The sequence below is a fragment of the Camellia sinensis genome, chromosome 1 (genome assembly GCF_055761805.1).
Source record: "Camellia sinensis isolate YWXY chromosome 1, ASM5576180v1, whole genome shotgun sequence".
NCBI lineage: Eukaryota > Viridiplantae > Streptophyta > Magnoliopsida > Ericales > Theaceae > Camellia > Camellia sinensis.
This window is the reverse complement of record NC_138961.1, coordinates 14,407,393-14,426,818: the sequence shown is the minus strand read 5'-3', so window position 1 is coordinate 14,426,818 and position 19,426 is coordinate 14,407,393. Positions and strand designations below refer to the sequence as shown.

Genomic DNA, 19,426 nt, shown 5'->3' with positions numbered 1-19,426 from the left:
TGAGATATTATAAATTCTCCGTAAATGTATATTTGCATAACAAATTAAGGGGGCAATTTGTTATGAAAATATAAACTTTAGGGGATAATTTGTTATGAAAATATAACCTTCAGGGGATGGGATGTAATTTTCGAAACCTCAGGGATATCTGTAATTTAGCTAAACCTCGAGAGAGGAATATGTAATTTGCCCAAAAAAAAATCAACAAAATTTTTAATCCTAACTATTTTAGTCAAAAAAAAGACAAAATAATTTTTTTAGTCCAATAAAATATAGGATTGTTTTGGAAAGATAGTAAAAAGTGACTTTTTTGCTTTTAACCAAGCTTTTTTGGAGTGATTTAGAAAGTTGATAAAAAATTACTTTTTTTTTAAATTAATATTTATTTATGGTGTCACATCATACCAAAATGACTAAAATAACCTCACCAAACTTAAAAAAATTACATTTGACCCAAATCCATAAGATGTTAATATTGAGGAATTATGTAATTTCCTAACCTACATTTTCTACTTGCCAAATGAGCCGAAAAACGCAACTGTGCGTTTTACTCCAAAACGCCAACCTAGCATTTTCACCCTTTTCCAAAAGAGCTCATAATATTACATTCAACTCATAATCATTATATTTTTTTTTTACTTAAAATTAAAAAAAATTCCTTAAATGAAACTTTTTAATTCCAAATTAAAATAATTAAAAAATCAAAAACCCAACCCACTTCCTAACCCAACCCAAAAAAATCATCTTCCCTGACGATGCCTCCATTAGATTCCCAGATGTCCAATTGGAAGTGCACCTTCACGTGACCACCACAAAAAGCCAGCCCAAACGCACTTCGTCGTCAAAATCTATTGTCGATCACTGCTCCCTCTCTCTCTCTCTCTCTCTCTCTCTCTCCTCGTAATCCATCGAATTCATTCATGAAATTGACTAAATTGTACTGTTCTAGGGTTGATTCGATCTCGAATTCCAGCTCAATTTGATGGTTTCTTCGATAGAAGAACCCTAGAATTCCTCGCTCGAGAGAAGCCATGGAGGGGTCTGTGGAGGATCTCGGAGCCCCTCCTGATTCATGGGAAGTGGCGGACTTGGAGGCTAGCGTCAGCAGATTGATGCTCTCTTCTTCTTCGAATCCGCCATCATCGTCATCTTCTTCTTCTTCCTCCAACTTTGCTTCTCATGAGCTCGCCGATGCTTCAGCTTCAGTTTCCTCGTCTTCGGCTGTTGCTTCTCAGCTAATTGGGGGTGTTTCTGAAGATGTTATCAGTTCGGTAGATCAGTTTCTTCGCGAAGCTCTGCAGAACCCTCGGGAGAGGCTTTCTGGTAAGGTTATTACTGTGATTCTTGTGATTATGGAGTTTTGGTTGTTTGTATCTTGTACTGGTTGTGAATGATCTATTTGCCTTGGTTCTCCACTGTGTATGGTTCATCTGTCTGGTCTTGATGTATTTTAAAGATATGTACATTTTAAAAGAAGTTCCTTGAGCAACCTTCTTTCTTTCTTTCAATTTATTTCTTTTCAAGAAAAATAGTACTGTCACATGCGGAAAAGAGGGCAAAGATGAATGTTAGACATGGGGTAGAATCACCAACTTGAAGGTAGTGTTTGCTTCAATGGAATAGAATGATCATGCTATCAAAATAGTCATTCTCATGTTTCGTTAGACTAAAATAATAATAATAAATATATTGCAAATGGAATCATTATTCACAATTGTAAGTAAGGAATATTCCATCTCATTCCATTGAACAAAATAGAGCAGAAGTTTTTTGTCATCATTAACTATCATGATTGCTACTGTGGGTAGAAGGTTTTTTTTTAAAAAAAAATTTAGGGACCTACGCATAGGTCCTAATAGGTATATGTGGATTTATTGTCTAATAGGTCGTGACAATTAATGGCGTTTTTAATCAAACACCATTAAAAAAGTCACTGATGGTTTATTTTCAGTGACAATTTAAAAAATTTCACAAAAATTGTCACGAATTATAAGTTTGCGACAGTTTAAAAAAATTGTCACAAAAGAACATTACTAATTTTCAACATTCAACAACAGTTTGAAAAATTCGTCACAGAAAAATGTCACTAATTGTAAGTTTAAATGACAATTTATAAAAACCGTGATAAATCAATTTTTAGCGACATATGCAAAAAATTATTTTTAATGACGATCTTACTAGGACTTGATGGGAATTAAGTCAAACTATTAGGATCTATTGGTAGTTTATCCCTTTTTTTTTATTATTTATCATGATGCAAATGGGAACCGTCAATATTTGAGTGTCCAATTGAGCTTTCTTATTTCTATTTTTTTATTTTTTAATGTTGTTCAGTTCTAAGGATGGAACAAGATGTCGAAAAGTTCATTCGGGATCGCACTCAACAGCAAATGGAGTTCCAGCAACTGCCGACTTCCTATCTACGGTTGGCCGCACACCGTGTGGCCCAACACTACTCATTGCAGTCGATGGTTTTATTGGACAATACTTTACCTGATGGTTCTGGTTCCAGAATTATTGTCCGCAAGACTGCTGATTGTCGTCTTCCTTTGATTCGCTTGGCAGACATCCCTGTAAAGTTGCCAACAGAAGACAGTGGTGTTGTTAAGGTTGCTATTAAGCAGAGGCCACAGAAACGGTCACCGGCTGTTGGCAGTACAAATTCGAATTCTATCAAGGCCAATAATTCAAAAAGTGTGGAGGAGAGAAAAGAGGAATACAATAGGGCTCGCGCACGGATATTTAGCTCTGGTAGTTTTAGTGGGGGTATTGGTGGGAGACCAGAAAATGAACCAAGGATGCAGGATAATTTCCAGCATAATTCATTGGTGATATCAAAGGTGGAAGAGAAATTTATTCCAGGAGGGTCTGATGTTAACAGTGGCAGAGGTTTGATTGATTCTTCCACAAGTAGCAGTAGATTAGCTCGAAGTAGGACAGAGGAGCCAGTTGGTAGGTCTAGAGCAAATAATAAGGTGGCTATTTTCCGGGACCGTGATTTTGACCGCAAGGATCCTGATTATGATCGAAACTATGATAGGTATGCTTCCATTCTTCTCCCCCTGTCAGTCCCCCCAATTCCATCCCTAGAATTGAATGTCATCCTGCCATCGATATATTCAGGATTATATTTTTCCCTTCTCAAGCAAAATGGGGCAAATATTACCCATCTTTTGTTGAACAACTTTTGAAGCTTAAATCTTGATTCGCTGATGTTTTCCATTCAATTTTGGGGCCTCTATCATTATTTTTACTAAGGGTGGCAAGGACGTCTCTTCTTTTTATTGATATGATTAACAGCTGTATGGTCCGTATACCTGTGCATATGCAAGTGCACGTGTACAGATTTAATTACTTATAAACAGGTGTATGGGTATGGGTATGTATGTACATATATATATTGGTAAGAGTGAGTCTTATTAAACATGTATCAACAGGTACACACAGCCCTAAGGGCACACACTCTGAAAGAGAGATACAAGGCCCTCTATCTTAAAAATAAATCCAATCACAGTCTAATTGGCTAGGCAAGGAAAGAAAACAAATAAAACCAGCTGGTTTAAAAAAAAAAACATATGGAACAGTGCCAACAACACAAAGCTTTGTTCCCACTAAAGTGAGGCACACACAAACATGCCCCGACATTGTGGAGCACAACATAAAATAAACATTGTAGCACATCCGTACTGCTCATTGTGAGTAGTATCACCTGCTATCTTGAAATGCTGAGTTGCAACCTTCAAATACTGGTTGGACATGCATGCTTTTATCCTGTTTATCGATATACATGCATCTATATAGTTGTAGTGATGGACAATACCTTACAATAAAATGAAATTAAAAAAATTAAACCTTAAATAAATGGATTAAATTAATAGCAATGGTAAAAAGATTAAGAAGCTAAGTCCCACCTTCATCCAAGTTGGTGGTTTATGGGATGGGAGTTGTGCGGGCAGATACCCGTCATTCTTTAGTCCACATTACCTGCGGACAAAAAACAAATAAATAAATAAAGGAAGTTCAAACTTCTTTTCAATGCTCTGTTTTGGTTATTAATTTTAGAAACATGAATAGCTGACTGCTTTAGTTTTCATCTTTCAACTGTCTGACAATTCTGGATCATTATTTAGTAACTGAGAACGCTGACCACCTTTTTTTTACTTATAATGAACATTGTCTATTATCTGTTAGTCAGCCAATGGTTTTAATACTGTAATGCTTTTCCTTTGCCAGATATATGCAAAGATTTGACCCTGGATTTGGGTTCAATGGAGGACCATATGCCGTTCAGCCTATGTACTCCCCTGCATTGAACTACAACACTGAATTCCCACAACTTGGAACGGCTCACAGGCCTGCGATATCTACTGAACACCAACCTCGGCTACTCCCTCAACATATACCTGGTCAATGGGCTGCACCATCCACCGCAGCTGGAATTGGTTATGGTCATCCAGATGTCATGATGACCACATTCAGTCCCAGTCATGTTGGTGCACGCTCCACCTCTGGCTTATATTTACATTCAGCTCAATATCCTTGCCAGCACCCTGGAATCCCGTTCATCCATCCTCATGAACAGGTTCACCAACCCTTTTCACAGGTACTATCTCATTGGTTTTCCTTTCCTATTGTCAATTTAATTGCTGCTCCTGAAGCTGCCCTAGCAATGGAAGTTCTACCACTCCCCACATCCCCGCCTCTTCTCCTTTTTTTCTTTTTCTTTTTTTTCTTTTTTCGTGGTTATATTTGAGCAGTTTTTTCTTTTGGTTCACTTGATGTTTTTAAAGTTACTATTTCCCTTGTCATTCTAACAAGTTGACACTATTGGTGAACACAATAGAGAACTTGGGATAAAATTCTGAAGAGGATTTCAATGAGAACTAAATTATGTGAATCATATTGTGATTTAAATGATCAGTCTTCTAAAAGATTGAGACTCATGTTTTCTGTGTGAATCTTTTTCTTTTCTTCAAATCTCTGTTTAAAAATAGTGAAATCTTTTCCCTTTCTTAATAAAATAAAATAAAATAAATGCAACAGAGGATGGACATTGTTTCTAGCCTCTAGAATGAGCACAGGTACAATTTTTTAAAAAAAGTGTTCTTGTTTCAGAGATCATCTCTTGTAAGTTGGTTAAATTCTTATATAAAACACATTCCTAGTTTGTAGAATGAGAAATATTAGATTTTTTTACGACTTCGTTGTTTTCAAAGATTTGATTTTGTTAGTTGGTAAAATTCATGCTCAAGTACTGCATCCAACTCCCCCCCGCCCTCCCCCCAAAACCAGAGAGAGAGAGAGAGGTGTGATGCGAGTGGTCTTGACAAATTTTCAACCTGGAGATGTCAGATGCACTGATCCCCTGTTCATTTCATCTTGATAAACAATCTAACTAATAAGACAATATAGATCTCATCCTCTCACATACACAACCCACAACAATCAAAACTGGATCTCATATATTCATTAAATGTACTGTAATTAATTAAGTAGACATAACTTGCTCAGATATGTTATGAATCTTGATTAGTATAATATCACGTTATATTTGTGATATCTGAGGGTTCTGTTTTGTTATTTGGCAATCATTAGTTGCTCAAGACCAACTTCATTTTAGATTTGACTCACCCTTTCAACTATTGTTTTTGTTTTATGTCTCTATGCAGCCTCAACAGCAGCAACCTGATGCAAGTTTTGGATTAGCCCGGCCCCGGTAAGGGGCGAGGGCCATGCCTGCACCCTGCCAGCACGTTCTGAGCTTGAAAAGTGAACCAGCTTGCTAAAGTTTGGCCACATGTAATCTCAACTGGTAGGTGTGCAGGCATTAAGCAGCCGAGTTGGCCTAGGAATGGACAGATCAATCTTATGTTCACCCTCTTTGATCCAATTCCGCCAATCTCGGTTTCCGATGAGAGCTTCTCGCATATTTGATGAAGCTCACTGGTTGGCAGGCACTTCCCTTTATGAGCTCTCTGAGAGCTTTGCTATGCCACTGATGATGATGATGATGATGAGGAATGAACTTAGGAAAAGAATTTACCGGAGCAGAGAAGTCTTGTTTTTGTTTCGATGAAGGTATGCCTCTTTTGGATTTTTCTGAATCGGTCATCTTTTTGTCAGACAGACTTATTTATATCCTTAACTAATTTAAGCTTCATTTATCCTGTTACAGCACCACAAAATGCAAAAGGAAATGCGGATAAAAATGATTTTTTAAGGAAGTGGTGGTTCCTAGTTTCTGCCCCTGGACACTTTGGTGCAACCTGGCTGTCTTCCTTCAGCAAAGCTCCGGTCATCACTTGTTACTGGTTTGTTGCAACCATATATAAGAGGCAAAAATTGTGAATCACTTCATGTACTGTTTGTGTAGGATGTCAATGATTTGTGGTGGGAAACTAAAAATATATCTTTGCTTTTCTTTTCCTGGCAGGCTGGACTCAATGACGGTACATCTTCTAATTGATAGCACTCCTCCTGAACTTCAAAATCAAGGTGCTGCAATGTAAGTGCATGAGGTTGATGCTCTCTGATAGACGATTCTTCAACCAAGGCAAGAAATTTGTTTGGCGCCAAGTGTGCCTTTTGCGAAGTGCAACAGTATTGGGGTATTGATTTACTTTGTGACTTGGGTTACCTTCCCTCCGTTAATCATAGGTTGGGCTAGATGCCCCCTGAGATACATACATCCTTCCAAGGAGGCGATAGATACTTGTAGATGAGCTTGACAAGAGTACAGAGATTTTCTTGCCTTGGTTGGATTTGGGGACTTTATTTGGATTGAGCCCTAGCGTTTTGACCATCAGTGTATACTCAGGCTCTTACCGGGCATTGGTTTAAGAGTATACTAATGGTCAAAACGTCAAGGTTCAATCCGAATAAAGTCCCCAAATTGAACGGAGGCAAGAAAATCTGTGTACTCCCGTTGAGCCTGTCTGCAAGTGTCTATCACATGGTACCATGCCCCTCTCCAATATCCACTCAGACTCTCTCAGGTACTCCCACTCCATGTGGGGTGAATCTCTCATAAATAATGGCAGGGCCACCCTCATCACCATCATTATTTGGACCCGCCTACATGTTGGCCCTCTCGAATATGGATGCCGGTAGCACCCTTGCAGGCACGAGAACTCTCAGCTGGTGCTGTTGCCTCTCTCCTCATGCATCGGGCGTTTCCGCCTACCTCTATACCCTTGACTGCCAGAACCTCCTGCGACCGTTGACATCCTAGAAGAAAAAACAAAGTAATTATATACAAAAGAAATTCAAATTTCAGCCCTATGAGGAGATATATGGGCACGGGCCAGGCATGGTAAGATGAAATATACAAACTCACGTGGCCGTCATGCAAAAAAAATGTGATTTTCTATGAAAGTCATGTTTGGATTTGTTTCCCTTTGAGGCCATGATATAGAATGACTCTTGTTACTTTGTCTTATAAATTGAAATTCTTACTAGGTAATTAATGTTATAAGTGGTAATTTTTTTTTGGCTTTTTGAGGAAATATAGTGGCTTTTGCTATATTTTGTCTAGCTGCTCGTTCAAGTCAATAAATGCTTTTATTGATCTAATATATTTTATCCCGTTTGAGAATGTTGATTTTTTTGAATTTTATGAAAAGATGTGTAAAAAGTGGAGAGAGTGATGTGATATTTTATATCCAGTACCTCCTGTTAACAGTGTGTTAAGGACAACTTTGTTTTACATGGCTGTTATGAAGATCATAAAGTAACTATGAATATGGATAATTCAACCATGAGTTCATTAAAAAAAAGACCGGCGCTTATAATTTATGAGTTTATATGGCTATTTTTCCAGAAATTATAAGCTTATATGGCTATTTTGGCAGAAAAATAAACCGAAACCGGCATTGCGTGCACAGAGATGATACTCAGTTTTGAAATGTCAAGAGTTTTTGTCTTAATGCAATCATTTCTCGCTACTCAGTTCTGAAATGTAACAATTTTTATGTCGTAATGTAATCATTTTTCAAATTTTGAAATTCTCACTACATTGTAGTAGATGGATGTAGTCATGAAGCTCACCTTCCCTCTTCAGGTGTCTTTCGTGCTTGCACAACCATTACAAAATGCAAATAATGTGGTGGTGGGCAAAGAAGCTGAGGCAGTTCCCTCCCATCTCTCTCTCTCTCTCTCTCCATGTATATCATTATTCCCACTTCGTTCCCCAATCAGTTCTCTCTCTCTCTCTCTCTCTCTCTCTCTGACACACACAAGCACACACACACACGGTTCTAGCAATTACATAGAAAGCAACTTCCACGTGCGAAGCTTATCAAGTTTGCATATTTAACCCCAAAAAGACAAATGTGTTTTGTGCATGTAGTGACGGTTAAAGTCATGGAATGCATAAGGTTATCTTCTTTTACGAGGAAAGGCAGACAAGCTGGCTTTCCACATCACAGTGGGGGATGTTTCTTGTTTTGGGTGCTTGCGCCCCCCATTCCCGTCTCCTCTCTCTCTCTCTCTCTCTCTCTCTCTCTCTCTCTCTCTATATATATATATATATACCACTATTGTATCGACCGAAGAAGATCATCAAGATTTGCCTCCTTCAGATATACATAGTTTGGAACCTTCATTCTCTCTCTTTTCTCTCAATTTTTCCATATTCACGAGGGTATGCTATTTTTATCTAGCTATTTATGTTTTATCTATTAAATTTTTTATTCTCTTTTCTCTTTTAGTGGGTAACAAAGAACCAACATGATCTCCAACCTAGGGATGGAAAGTTCCCTCCCTCAATCTCCCACTCCACCCCATGTGTGTTTTTTTTTTTAAGGTTACAAAATTAATCTGTTTCTGCTCCTTTCCAAGTACTCAATTTACTTGATTCTAAGTGAGCCACACACACGGAAGAGAAGTTTATAGGTGAAAACTCCATCATTCTCGCATCCTTTGCTTTGCCCCCACCCCGGTATAAGGAAACAGAGAAGAGACAACACTGTCATGTCGTATTTGACCCTATTTTGTCTTGCACCCAATTATATTAGCTTAAACTTTGGATTTATATACGTCTATATATAATTCATTTTTTTTTTCAATTTAATAAGACTAAGATGTCAATATATTCACTGTTATTTTCCATCTCTCTAATCTTTTTGACTCTAATAACTTATTAATCATTGTTCTACATGTCATACTATTATCTCATTAGCACGACCCCTCCTAATGTCTTAGTTGAGGAATTTGAGAGGGGATTTGGAAAGGGAAATGGAAAAGGTAGGTGAAATGTGAAAAAAATATACCTACATTTCACATAGTTTCACACACTTTTTCTCTTTCCCTTTCCAAATCACTCTCTAAATCTCTCAACCAAACACAGCAAGGGTTGGCAAAATACCCCCATCCCGCTTTTATCGAGCCCATTGGGGAACACGGTAGGGATGGGACACCACCTATCTAATTCCACCATGTCCTGTTACCATTCCTATTCTCCAATTACAATTGACAGATAACTGACATTTCTCTAGTTTTTTTTTTTTTTTTTTTTGATGAAAAAATATATATAGTTTCTTAGGCAGGCAATCAATCGATCAGCTGAAACTAATTATCTTTATGTCTCTGGCTTCGGTTTCAGGGGCTACACACAAGCATTTTAGTATGGAGAAGCTGAACTCGCAACTGTATTTGCAGAACTGTCAGATCATCCAAGAGAATGAAAAGCTAAGGAAGAAGGCTCAACGGCTCAACCAGGAGAATCAGGTTCTGTTATCTGAGCTGAAACAGAAACTCAACAAAGGCCAGTCCAACCCTAACCCTAAATCTGAACACAGTAGTTGCTCTACTTCCACTTCAAACCCTAAAAATTAGGGCAAATATTAATCTCATGAACAACAACAGAATTCACCACCCCTCCCCACAACCCAGCAAAAACCCCCCATCAGTGTTTTGTGCAAAACCGTATACACACAATATGCACTTGCATCTTTTCTTCCACCAAAGTATTTGTTGTCAACCCATTCGTATTTCATTTCATTATCTTTGTATTTGGAGGCAAAATAAAGATTATTTTTAAAATATGAGCTACTACACGAATGTATGAGGAATAAATTAATGTAATTTTTCTAGTCTCTGGAAAGGAAAAAGAAAAGACTATATTCGTTGGGGCTCAAGACAACATACTAATCCACATTTAATTTCCTGTCGATGCTTGAAAATGTCTGATAGAAGGCCTTGAAATGCTTGTATGCAATGTCAACATCTTCTTTCCCACAAATTTCTCGTATACTGCAGTTACAAGAGGGGAAAAAAATGTAAACCTTCGTGCTTGTCGGCAATGTTGATGATTGAAAAATGAAACTTCTACTTCATTCACTTTTCCCTTCACTTTACCTTTGTCTTCACAAATCTAAGATCCAAATGCAGTGTAAAGGTAATTGATATGAAAATGTAACAAAGCAAAATGTAATACCTGTGCATAGAAAGCTGAGCAATACCACAATCAACAGCACGAATGCCAACCCCCGAAGCTAGTATGGGACCTATAGTGGATCCACATCCCATATCATTTCTCACTGCAAATTCCTACACAAACAAATGGATAAACTTTAGTCTTAACGAGTTATACAAACGGAGCACGTGAAGGTCCATCTGTCTGCTGTGTGATAACATGATACGAAAATATGACTTCCAAGAAAAGGAAAAGGTATTGCTAATGTGTGTTTGTGAGCAAGGAAACAAGACATCTTATCAGCCACATACAATATGTATATATCAAACAACTGAATCCATGTAAAAATAAGTGAAAAAAGTGTATACAAGTTTGGGGAACAATGAGGAAAGAGCACAAGGTCAACGAATCCTAATCTCTCCTGGGGATATAAAAATACCCTTTACAAGGTATTAAACATGTAGATCGTCATTTAGCTAAAAACAATAAGCAATTGACTAGGAACCTAATTGATCTCCATTTCTATGGAGGTCATTAAATCTGTACATTCAGATAGATATAAGGTGAGCATGTTGCATGGATTCCAAGATTTGGGGATTTTCCTCAACCCATCACCATGCCAGAGTCTCTTCTAACTTCGATCACTTGGCCTCGTACTTCTTGCTAGTATGCCAAACATCAAAACCCGTAATCTATCTTATGCCTTGATTGTTAAACAATTTGCATGTTACCAATGAGACCCGTGGAACAAATCCCAGGATGTGCACTTCAAGAAACATATTCAAGTGAAAATACTGTTTGTGAAATGGCAAATTTCAGACCAACATACACATGAATCAGCTGGGCCTGACTCCCACTGGTTTTCTCTTGTGAAGTTTTGAAGTGCTCAAGGGCATACCATGCTAGAGACCTTGATTTGCAAAGCAAAACTTGCATAGAGATGGATCCCCAAGTTTGTTGTGACGAATGCATAGACATTTCATTAAAAAAAATTATTATTAACTATGAAGCTAATGCACGGAGTTATGCAATTGAATAGAATTACCACAACCTACATGTTGCCAGTTGCACATCATTTACAAAAGCATATTAGAGAATGAAATGGCCAAAAAAGGACAGAATTTTTTTCTCATACAAATTCTATATCACTTCTAAATATTGTCATGTCACCTGTGTAGGTAGGTTATGAATTTTTGCAATTTCTTTAAAAAGGAATGCGGTAACTCCACTAGTAGCATAGCGCTGGTTTGCATTGTACTTGATAACAAGCCCCTTTTGCAATTCTGGGCGATGGTGTTCTTCATGCTTGTCCGTAAAATTTGGGTGAACTCCATGAGCCATGTCAGCAGACACTACAAGGAAATCAACACAAACAGAAACTTAGAAACCTCAACCAACCATACAAATTGCAATTTGGATGAAAGAAAAGGAAATATAACATTTAATAGGTGCAACTATGTGAGAAAAAACTGTTTTTTTGTTTTGAGTTCATTTTTATCTATTTAGCACAGGACAGATAGAGTGTGGAATATAATCCACCTATGCCTAGACATTTGCGTGTGTTTCTATAATGATGCAGTGCTCTACTAAACTAGTACTATATATAGCTCAAGATTGGCAGGACATTATTTATTTTGAGAGTTTTTTTTATATGTAATGCTAGGATTGTGGATGACGTACGAAAAATCCCACCTTTTATACTATTTACATATATGAAGAACCTGATGATGTATTTATTATTTGGTGGGGGAAGAATTCTTTCTTTCTATCAACAGTATTGGATCTACATATTGTAAACAGGAAAGAAAGAAAAAATAAAAAAATAAAAAAAATAAGTCAACAACACAATCAGGAATGAAAAAACTTAAAATGGAATCAATCTACTTCAAACCATAAAAAATCCCAAGTCAAGCATACCAAGAAAGGATTGGCGGATTGCACGCTCATAAGCACCCTCTCCTACATATTCATGAGCTAAGCAACCAACTATACGTCTCATAGCCTGAAACATGGTTGGAGCACCAGCACCCTGAATTGAATTTGAACCCACCTGCACAACAAGAGACAACAGTCATACTAAACCGGACTAACAGAGCAGGGCCAATGAGATGCATCTAAAACATCAACATTTACACAGAATATGCATAGAAAATCAAGGGCACGTGCCAAGATTTACAGAAGTAATATAATGAATGCCTAAAGAAAATCTGATTAAGACAAGGGGGAATTGCGAATAAGTGGGAACTGTGAGAATATTATATAATTATGGTATTATGTATCAATTAGGTTGGTTGATTGATTGATTGTGAATATTCGATTGATTGTATAGGGTTATTTCCTATTATAGATTAGGTTTAGGATTGCTATAAATATTGGTTGTAATCTTTGCATTCTACAAGTTAAATATACAAGTTATCATCTTCAGAAACATACATGGTATCAAAGCCACGTCCGAAACCCTAGCCATTAGCCTCAGAAATTGTGATCGTCATCAACAGAAGTCGTACTTGCGATCGTCATCAACAGAAGTCACAATCGTTGTGCGATCTGAGATTTCATGTCGCCATTGTCACTCCTTCACTCTGTCTTCTTCATCGCGACCACTGGTTTTCTAAATATTCCAGTGCAAAGGAGGTGTGGGCATATTTACTCAGTGTCTATTAGCAGTCCAACTTTGCCAAACGATATGAGTTGGAAACCGCTCTTCAAGGTGCTCGCCAGCGGGATAAGTCTATTCAGGACTTTTATGTTGAGATGACTGGTCTCTAGGATCAGCTTGCTTTGATGGAGCCTCCTAGCATCAAGGTGCTAGATGATTATCTACGGTTTCGGGAAGATGGTCGTCTGATGCAGTTTATGACGGCTCTCTCCCCTGGATATGAGGCTATCCGTGGTGGCATCCTTCATCGGTCTCCTCTCCCCTCTGTGGATGCTATTGTTCATGAGCTCCTCTCCGAGGAAACCTGTCTTAAGATGGCCAGTCAAACTCTGTCTCCATCTGTCTTCTTGGCTCCTACTCAGCCCCCTCTGTTGTCAACCCCACCACCTCATCAGCTTCAGGGCCATGCGAAGCCTAAGAAAGGGCCACTAGCCTCTGATGAGTGTGCTTTTTGTCATCAGAAGGGCCATTAGAAGTACAACTGTCCCAAGAAGGGACGTCAGTCTGCTCAGTCTTCTCAACCACCTCAAACATAGTTTCAACCTCCTGTTGATTATACTGCTTCTACTCTAGCTTCTGATCCTGACTTGGCTTCCTTGTGTGCCCAGATGGCTCAGCTTCAGCATCTCCTGTCCACCTCTCAACCATCCTCATCTGCCTCTGCTCTCACCTCTCTTTATTCAGGTTTGTTTGGGTGCTCTACAGGTATCTCCTCTTCTGTCTGGCTTTTTGACTCGAGTGCCTCTCATCACATGACTCCTCACCTTTCCTTACTTCAAAACTGTATCCTCCCTCTCTCTCATATTACTGTTAATACGGCTAATGGGTCTGGTATGCCTGTTCTTTCTGTTAGGTCTATCTTACCCTCTGCCATGTTTGTTGTTACTATTCTCTCTGTTCTTTATGTTTCTCAGCTATCAATCAATTTATTATCTATCAGTCAGCTTAATACTTCTGATTTTGATGTTATCTTTTCCTCTTCTGTCTGTTGTATACAGGATCGGATGTCCAAGAAGCAAATTAGGACCGGCCGTAGAGTTGGAGATCTCTATGTGGTAGAAAGCTTGTATAGCGATCCCGGTTGTCCCTTTACCGTTTTGTTGTATTCCGGACTCGGTTCCGTGAAGTTGGTAGTGGTATCTATCTGTTGTCGTCCTTTAATTCCACATGATTGAGTTTTAGGATGTTTTGAGCAGGGTTGTTACAGGTTGGTTAGGCCTTGGTTTCAATTCCTTGTTGCCCAGTTTTTAGGCAATCCGCTCGAGCGGGTCTTCTTGCGCTCGAGCGGGGATTGCACACCTCCAGTATTTAGTGTTCCTGCAAAACTTCTGCAGATGTGATTTTTACGCTCGAGCGCGTTTGTTGGCGCTCGAGCGGGTAGTACCTTCTGGGTATAAGTTCTGGGAGGGGAAAATCTACGCTCGAGCGGAAGTGCTTTATTCTTGTGTCTTGGCGCTCGAGCGGGCCTTATTGCGCTCGAGCGTGTCCAGATTTTTGTTCTTGGCGCTCGAGCGTTGTGTTCTCCGCTCGAGCGGGTTATGCGTATATGAGTTATCCGCTTGGTGATTTTAAATCACTTTTTACTTTCCTTTCTCTCTCCTACTTTTTCTAAAACCCATTTTGAGAGCTCCTCTCTCTAAAACCTTGACTTCTCTCTAAGTATTGATCTAGTAGGAGTGAGTTCCTCACCTTCGGCCTTTGTAAAAGTTGTGTTGATCGTCGAGGGCGTCGTTTTGATCCGAAAATCTTGGTCTTTGGAGCACTTTGATTTTGGTCTCTTCTCCATCCGAGCTCTAACTTCGAGGTAGGGATATCCTACTCCTCTTTATGAGCTTTGTCTTTAAATTTTTGCATTTTGATATGTTGGGGGTTGTTGGGTAATTTTGAGAAAGTTTGGGCCTTTGTGTAATTTTTTAAAAGTTGGGGTTTTTATTTATATAAAACCTAAATGCATGTTTGGCATGAAAAAGTGAAATTAATGTTGAAACATTAATGAAAATGGAACCTAAGGGTTGTAATGATGATTATGGAAAATGCCCTAATTACATTGATTGATTAATTTGTATAATTAATTGTTGGAAATGAGGGATTGATTTGAGAATGTGGAAATTGGAAAGAAAAGGGGTTAAAGGGTGTAGGTGGATCATTTATCGCTCACCTAATTGAAATGTCGATTTAATATCCATTTTTGTGCACTTATTTTCTGTTTAGAAATAACTGCTTTGAGCTATCGGTGGAGGATAGTCTTCATTGTTGTAGACAATGCATGATGATTAGGCAAACTAAAACTAATCGATTGAATGTGTCATAGAGTATGACGGTGGATAGAATACATTGATTTTATGTATTGATTGATTGTATATAGAACCCTTGCGTTTATATGCATTGTGTGTAGAGGAGGAGATGGAGGATGTACTCCGCGGTTTAGGGAAAGATGGGGGATGTACCTCTAAACCGGATAGTGTTGGGAGGAGATGGGGGATGAACTCCGTAGATACAGCTCATATGCTTGTCTAGAGAAGTGAAGATACAGCTCATAGGCTTATCTTTGAGAAGTGTAGATATAGCTCATATGCTTGTCTAGTGAAGTGTAGATACAGCTCATATGCTTATCTGTTGATGCGTAATATGTTTATTTGTTGATGTGTTGATATAGCTAATATGCTTATCTATTAAATAAAGATGGAGAGTGAAAAGTGACATAGACTCGTATGTTATGAAATTGTGATGTGATATATGTGGATGTATCAGTGTTGGCCATTTATCAATTGCTAATCTTTTAGTCATTGTTCATGGTTGGTTTAGTATATCTCTGCTGGGCTGTGGCTCACCCTATATGGGAACATCATTTTCAGGTACAAGTAGCATGCCACCTCCAAGGACATAGCTTGGGAGACTAGAGGCGGACACACTTTTGTTGTTTTATTTCTTTTGATGTATTACATGTAAATTCAAGCCAAGGGCTTAACATGTAATTGAGTTAGTACTCTCTTTTGTAACCAAGTGTTAACTTGGAAAGCTATAAGCCCGTAGGGCATTTGCTTTTGTCGTTAACATGTAATACTTTTGTAATGAAGTACTCTGATCAGTTGAAGAATGTGGATCTTTTGTATATAAATGTATGTCTATATTGATGGGTTTATTGTTATTATTTTGAGGGCGTTACAGCTTGCATCTCCCTCTATCCATCTCTCCAATTGTTTTTTCCTCATTTCAGTTAGATTCTCAGTCGAGTCAGTTTGACTTATGGTATTCTCGCTTAGGTCATTTGTCTATTGACCGCTTACGGTCTTTAGCTCAGTCAGGATTATTGGGTAAAGTTTCTCCTAGTCAAATTGATGAATGTCGGGGGTGTAAACTTGTCAAAATGTCAACTTTACCTTTTAATAAACTACTTCAGTTTCTGTTTCTCCATTTTCTCTTGTGCATACTGATGTCTGGAGACCCTCTCCTGTTCTCACTAAAGGGGGTTCCGCATACTATGTGTCTTTTGTTGATGATTGCACCCGTTATACTTGGGTTTATCTTATGACTCATAAATCTGACTTCTACTAAATATATCGTACCTTTTAACTTATGATCACTACACAGTTTGGGGCTACCATTAAATTGTTACGATCTGACCTGGATGGGGAATATTTTAAAACTGAGTGCTGTGAGTATTTAGCCAATTTGGATACCATTCACCAAACTTCTTATACTGATACACTTGTCCAAAATGGTCGAGCCGAGCGTAAACACCATCATCTTCTTGAGACAGCTAGGTCTCTTTTTCTCTCTGCCTCAGTTCCAGCTTCGTTTTGGGGCGAGGCAGTTCTTACTGCTGCTTTTCTTCTTAACCGCATGCCTACTCCCCTTCTTTCTGGTCAGTCTTCTTACGAGGCTCTGTTCTCTCAACTTCCCAATTACTTTTTCCTTCGTGTGTTTGGGTCTGCTTGTTTTGTCCTTCTTCCCCGTAAAGATCAAACTAAACTTAATGCCCAATCTGTCTTATGTGTCTTTTTGGGTTATAGTCTTACTCAGAAAGGCTATTGGTGTTACAACCCTATTTCCCATCGTCTTTATGGCTCCCGTCATGTTTCTTTTCTCGAACGTCTGCCTTACTTTCAGTTTCCTCCTACCATTGCTCCAGTTTCCAAAGAGGATTGGTTTGACCTTGATCCATTTCCTTCCGAGATCCCTTTTGATGAGTACATCTCTACTGTTTCCCATGACCTTATTCCCTTTTCTCCTCCGTCTCCCCAGCTTACTCCTTCTCCTCCTCCGTTGTTAGTTTATTCGCGTCGCCAGGCTCTCCCTCCACCAGCTATCTCTACTTCTACTACTGATCCTCCTGCTCCTGACGACTCTGATCCTACTGCACACCGCTATCCTACTCGAGCGCTTCATCTTCCAAATAGGTTGGATTGGTCTAATACATGTTTTTCTGCTTCCTTTCGTACTTTTTTGTCTACTATTCATTCTTTTTAAGAACCTTAGCCTTACAAAGAGGCCTGTCAGGATCCCCATTGGATTAAGTTATGGAGGATGAGTTGTCTGATTTACAGAAAAACTAATACTTGGGAGTTAGTTCCTTTGCTTACTGGTAAGAATCTGGTTGGTTGCAAATGGGTCTACAAAGTCAAGACTCATTATGATGGTTCTCTTGAGTGCTACAAAGCTCGTCTGATTGTCAAAAATTTCTCATAGGAGTATGGTATTGATTATAAGGAGACCTTTGCTCCTGTTGTCAAGATGACTATTGTCCGTACTTTGATCTTTGTCGTTGTTGTTCGTTCTTGGCCTCTTTATCAGATGGATATAAAAAATGCTTTTCTTAATGGCCATCTCACCGAGGAGGTTTATATGCGTCCTCCCCCTGGCCTTCACCATTCCTCTGGACAGGTTTGCCGCCTTCGGCGTGCTTTGTATGGTCTGAAGCAGTCTCCTTATACTTGGTATGATCGCTTTCAGACTGCTGTTAGTGCGCTTGGGTTTCATCCTTGTGCTCAAGACTTTGTTTTATTTCTTCTCCACATCTCTGCTGGATTTGTTGCTGTTAAAATCTACCTACTCTCCACCTACTTCACCCACTTAAACCTACTCCACTAAACCTAACCCACTACACCACTACCACCTCACCTACTCCACTAAACCTAACCCACTACACCACTACCACCTCCACTTCACCTACTCCTTACCTATTACACACTCACCCTCTTCTATATATAGGAATCATGAATCATTGTAATTGATATAACATTACATCAATCAATAATAATACATACAATTTATTATCTCTTTTTTTCTATACATTATTTCTTACATGGTATCAGAGCGATAAGATTTAAGCCTGTATTTCTTTCTCACCGGCAGGCAGCCGGCCGACACCTTTGCCTTTGCTGCCCGCTGGAATTTTCTACACATACCTTCCACTCTCCACAGCCGTAACTCTGCAAGAAGAGAAACTTCGCTCCATCATTTTCTTCCACGAATCTTCTTCGTGGCTTTCGAGTTCGTCTCTCACTATCTCGTGCAATCGATCTTTGCACTTCATCGCCACATGTGAGCAACCGTGGCCGTCGTAAACGCCGAAAAAGTGCAAATCCGCCGGATTCTGACTACTCCGGCGGCAAAGCAAGGGGTGAATGGCCACAGCGTCTTCCATATCTCTCCTCCTTCCACGCACAGAAGTCATGCCTAACTTAGGGCATTTCTGAGCCACCTCAGGCTCGTTTGTCACATTTGAAGTCGGAGATGCACACTGTTTCGCAGACTTCGTCTCTGATTCACCGTTCTCCACCAAACGACCTTCACTAATCACGCAATTCTCAACTGCTTTTCCGCACTCAGACAGCTTCGAATCTGCCACCAAAACATCCAATTTCTGACGTTTTCTACCGTGCTCTTCCAGATTCTTCTCAGCTTGGTGATAGATTTTTCATAATGGTTGCTACCGCCGCTACTTCTGCATTTTGTCCAGTTGCATCTCCTCCACCCGATTCTGGTGCCAAGACATCCAGCAAGCTTGGAGGACCTCCAGCAAATGTGGATGCACGAGGGATTAAATCAAAATCTGCTGCCACTGGGGGTTTGCAGGTTAAGGCCAATGCACAAGCCCCTTCCAAGGTAAACGGTACCAAAGTTGGTGTAATGGAGGGGCTCAAGAGTGAGGATGATTCGCCATCACTTCACCAAAGGACTTTTATCAACCAACTGTTCACCCACGTTGGGCAGTGTTACAGCTGCAAATTTGTCTTCTTATCACGTGAGGTGATGATGAGATTTGTGAATTATTTGAAATGGTTTGAGCTGGAATGCATATCTTCAGAAAAGGAATGTGCCGGTAAACCTAAGATAAACTATGTTAATAT

The 19,426-nt window shown here is 39.1% G+C and overlaps 2 protein-coding genes and 1 long non-coding RNA gene across 7 annotated transcripts in view; 1 reads left to right on the top strand and 2 right to left on the bottom strand.

Annotated features, from left to right (window-relative positions):
- Window positions 1-518: 518 nt before the first annotated feature.
- Window positions 519-10,041, top strand: LOC114261346 (uncharacterized). 3 transcript variants are annotated; one of them, XM_082872165.1, is made up of 7 exons: window positions 519-1,323; window positions 2,335-3,040; window positions 4,234-4,603; window positions 5,670-6,078; window positions 6,176-6,311; window positions 6,434-7,312; window positions 9,602-10,041. In XM_082872165.1, the coding sequence occupies exons 1-4, from the start codon at window positions 1,032-1,034 to the stop codon at window positions 5,718-5,720; spliced, it is 1,419 nt and encodes a 472-aa protein (XP_082728291.1). In that variant the 5' UTR covers window positions 519-1,031; the 3' UTR covers window positions 5,721-6,078; window positions 6,176-6,311; window positions 6,434-7,312; window positions 9,602-10,041. The 3 variants fall into 3 exon arrangements, with proteins under 3 accessions (XP_082728291.1, XP_028057421.1, XP_082728293.1); XM_028201620.2 differs by lacking the exon at window positions 9,602-10,041 and having other exon boundaries at window positions 6,434-7,594; XM_082872167.1 differs by lacking the exon at window positions 9,602-10,041 and having other exon boundaries at window positions 731-1,323; window positions 6,176-6,335; window positions 6,434-7,594.
- On the bottom strand, window positions 3,401-4,235 carry LOC145791741 (uncharacterized). Its single transcript, XR_014331174.1, has 2 exons — window positions 3,912-4,235; window positions 3,401-3,820 (listed from the first exon to the last, which is right to left on the bottom strand). It is a non-coding gene; the product is annotated as an uncharacterized LOC145791741 (long non-coding RNA).
- LOC114261345 (Zn-dependent exopeptidases superfamily protein) overlaps window positions 9,969-19,426 on the bottom strand; it is a 26,217-nt gene continuing 16,759 nt past the window's right edge. For all 3 annotated transcript variants that reach the window (XM_028201618.2, XM_082872156.1, XM_082872147.1), the window contains 4 exons: window positions 12,332-12,464; window positions 11,585-11,766; window positions 10,436-10,548; window positions 9,969-10,251 (listed from right to left, as the gene is read on the bottom strand). In XM_028201618.2, coding sequence (XP_028057419.2) covers window positions 10,146-10,251; window positions 10,436-10,548; window positions 11,585-11,766; window positions 12,332-12,464 — 534 coding nt within the window. In that variant the 3' untranslated portion in view covers window positions 9,969-10,145. The remainder of the gene's footprint in view (window positions 10,252-10,435; window positions 10,549-11,584; window positions 11,767-12,331; window positions 12,465-19,426) is intronic.

Excerpts from the sequence above, each read along its gene's own strand:
- LOC114261346 (XM_082872165.1), top strand. The coding sequence starts at position 1,032 with ATGGAGGGGTCTGTGGAGGATCTCGGAGCCCCTCCTGATTCATGGGAA. Across the intron at positions 3,041-4,233 it reads TATGATCGAAACTATGATAG|ATATATGCAAAGATTTGACC; the intron begins GTATGCTTCCAT and ends TTCCTTTGCCAG. Across the intron at positions 4,604-5,669 it reads TTCACCAACCCTTTTCACAG|CCTCAACAGCAGCAACCTGA; the intron begins GTACTATCTCAT and ends GTCTCTATGCAG.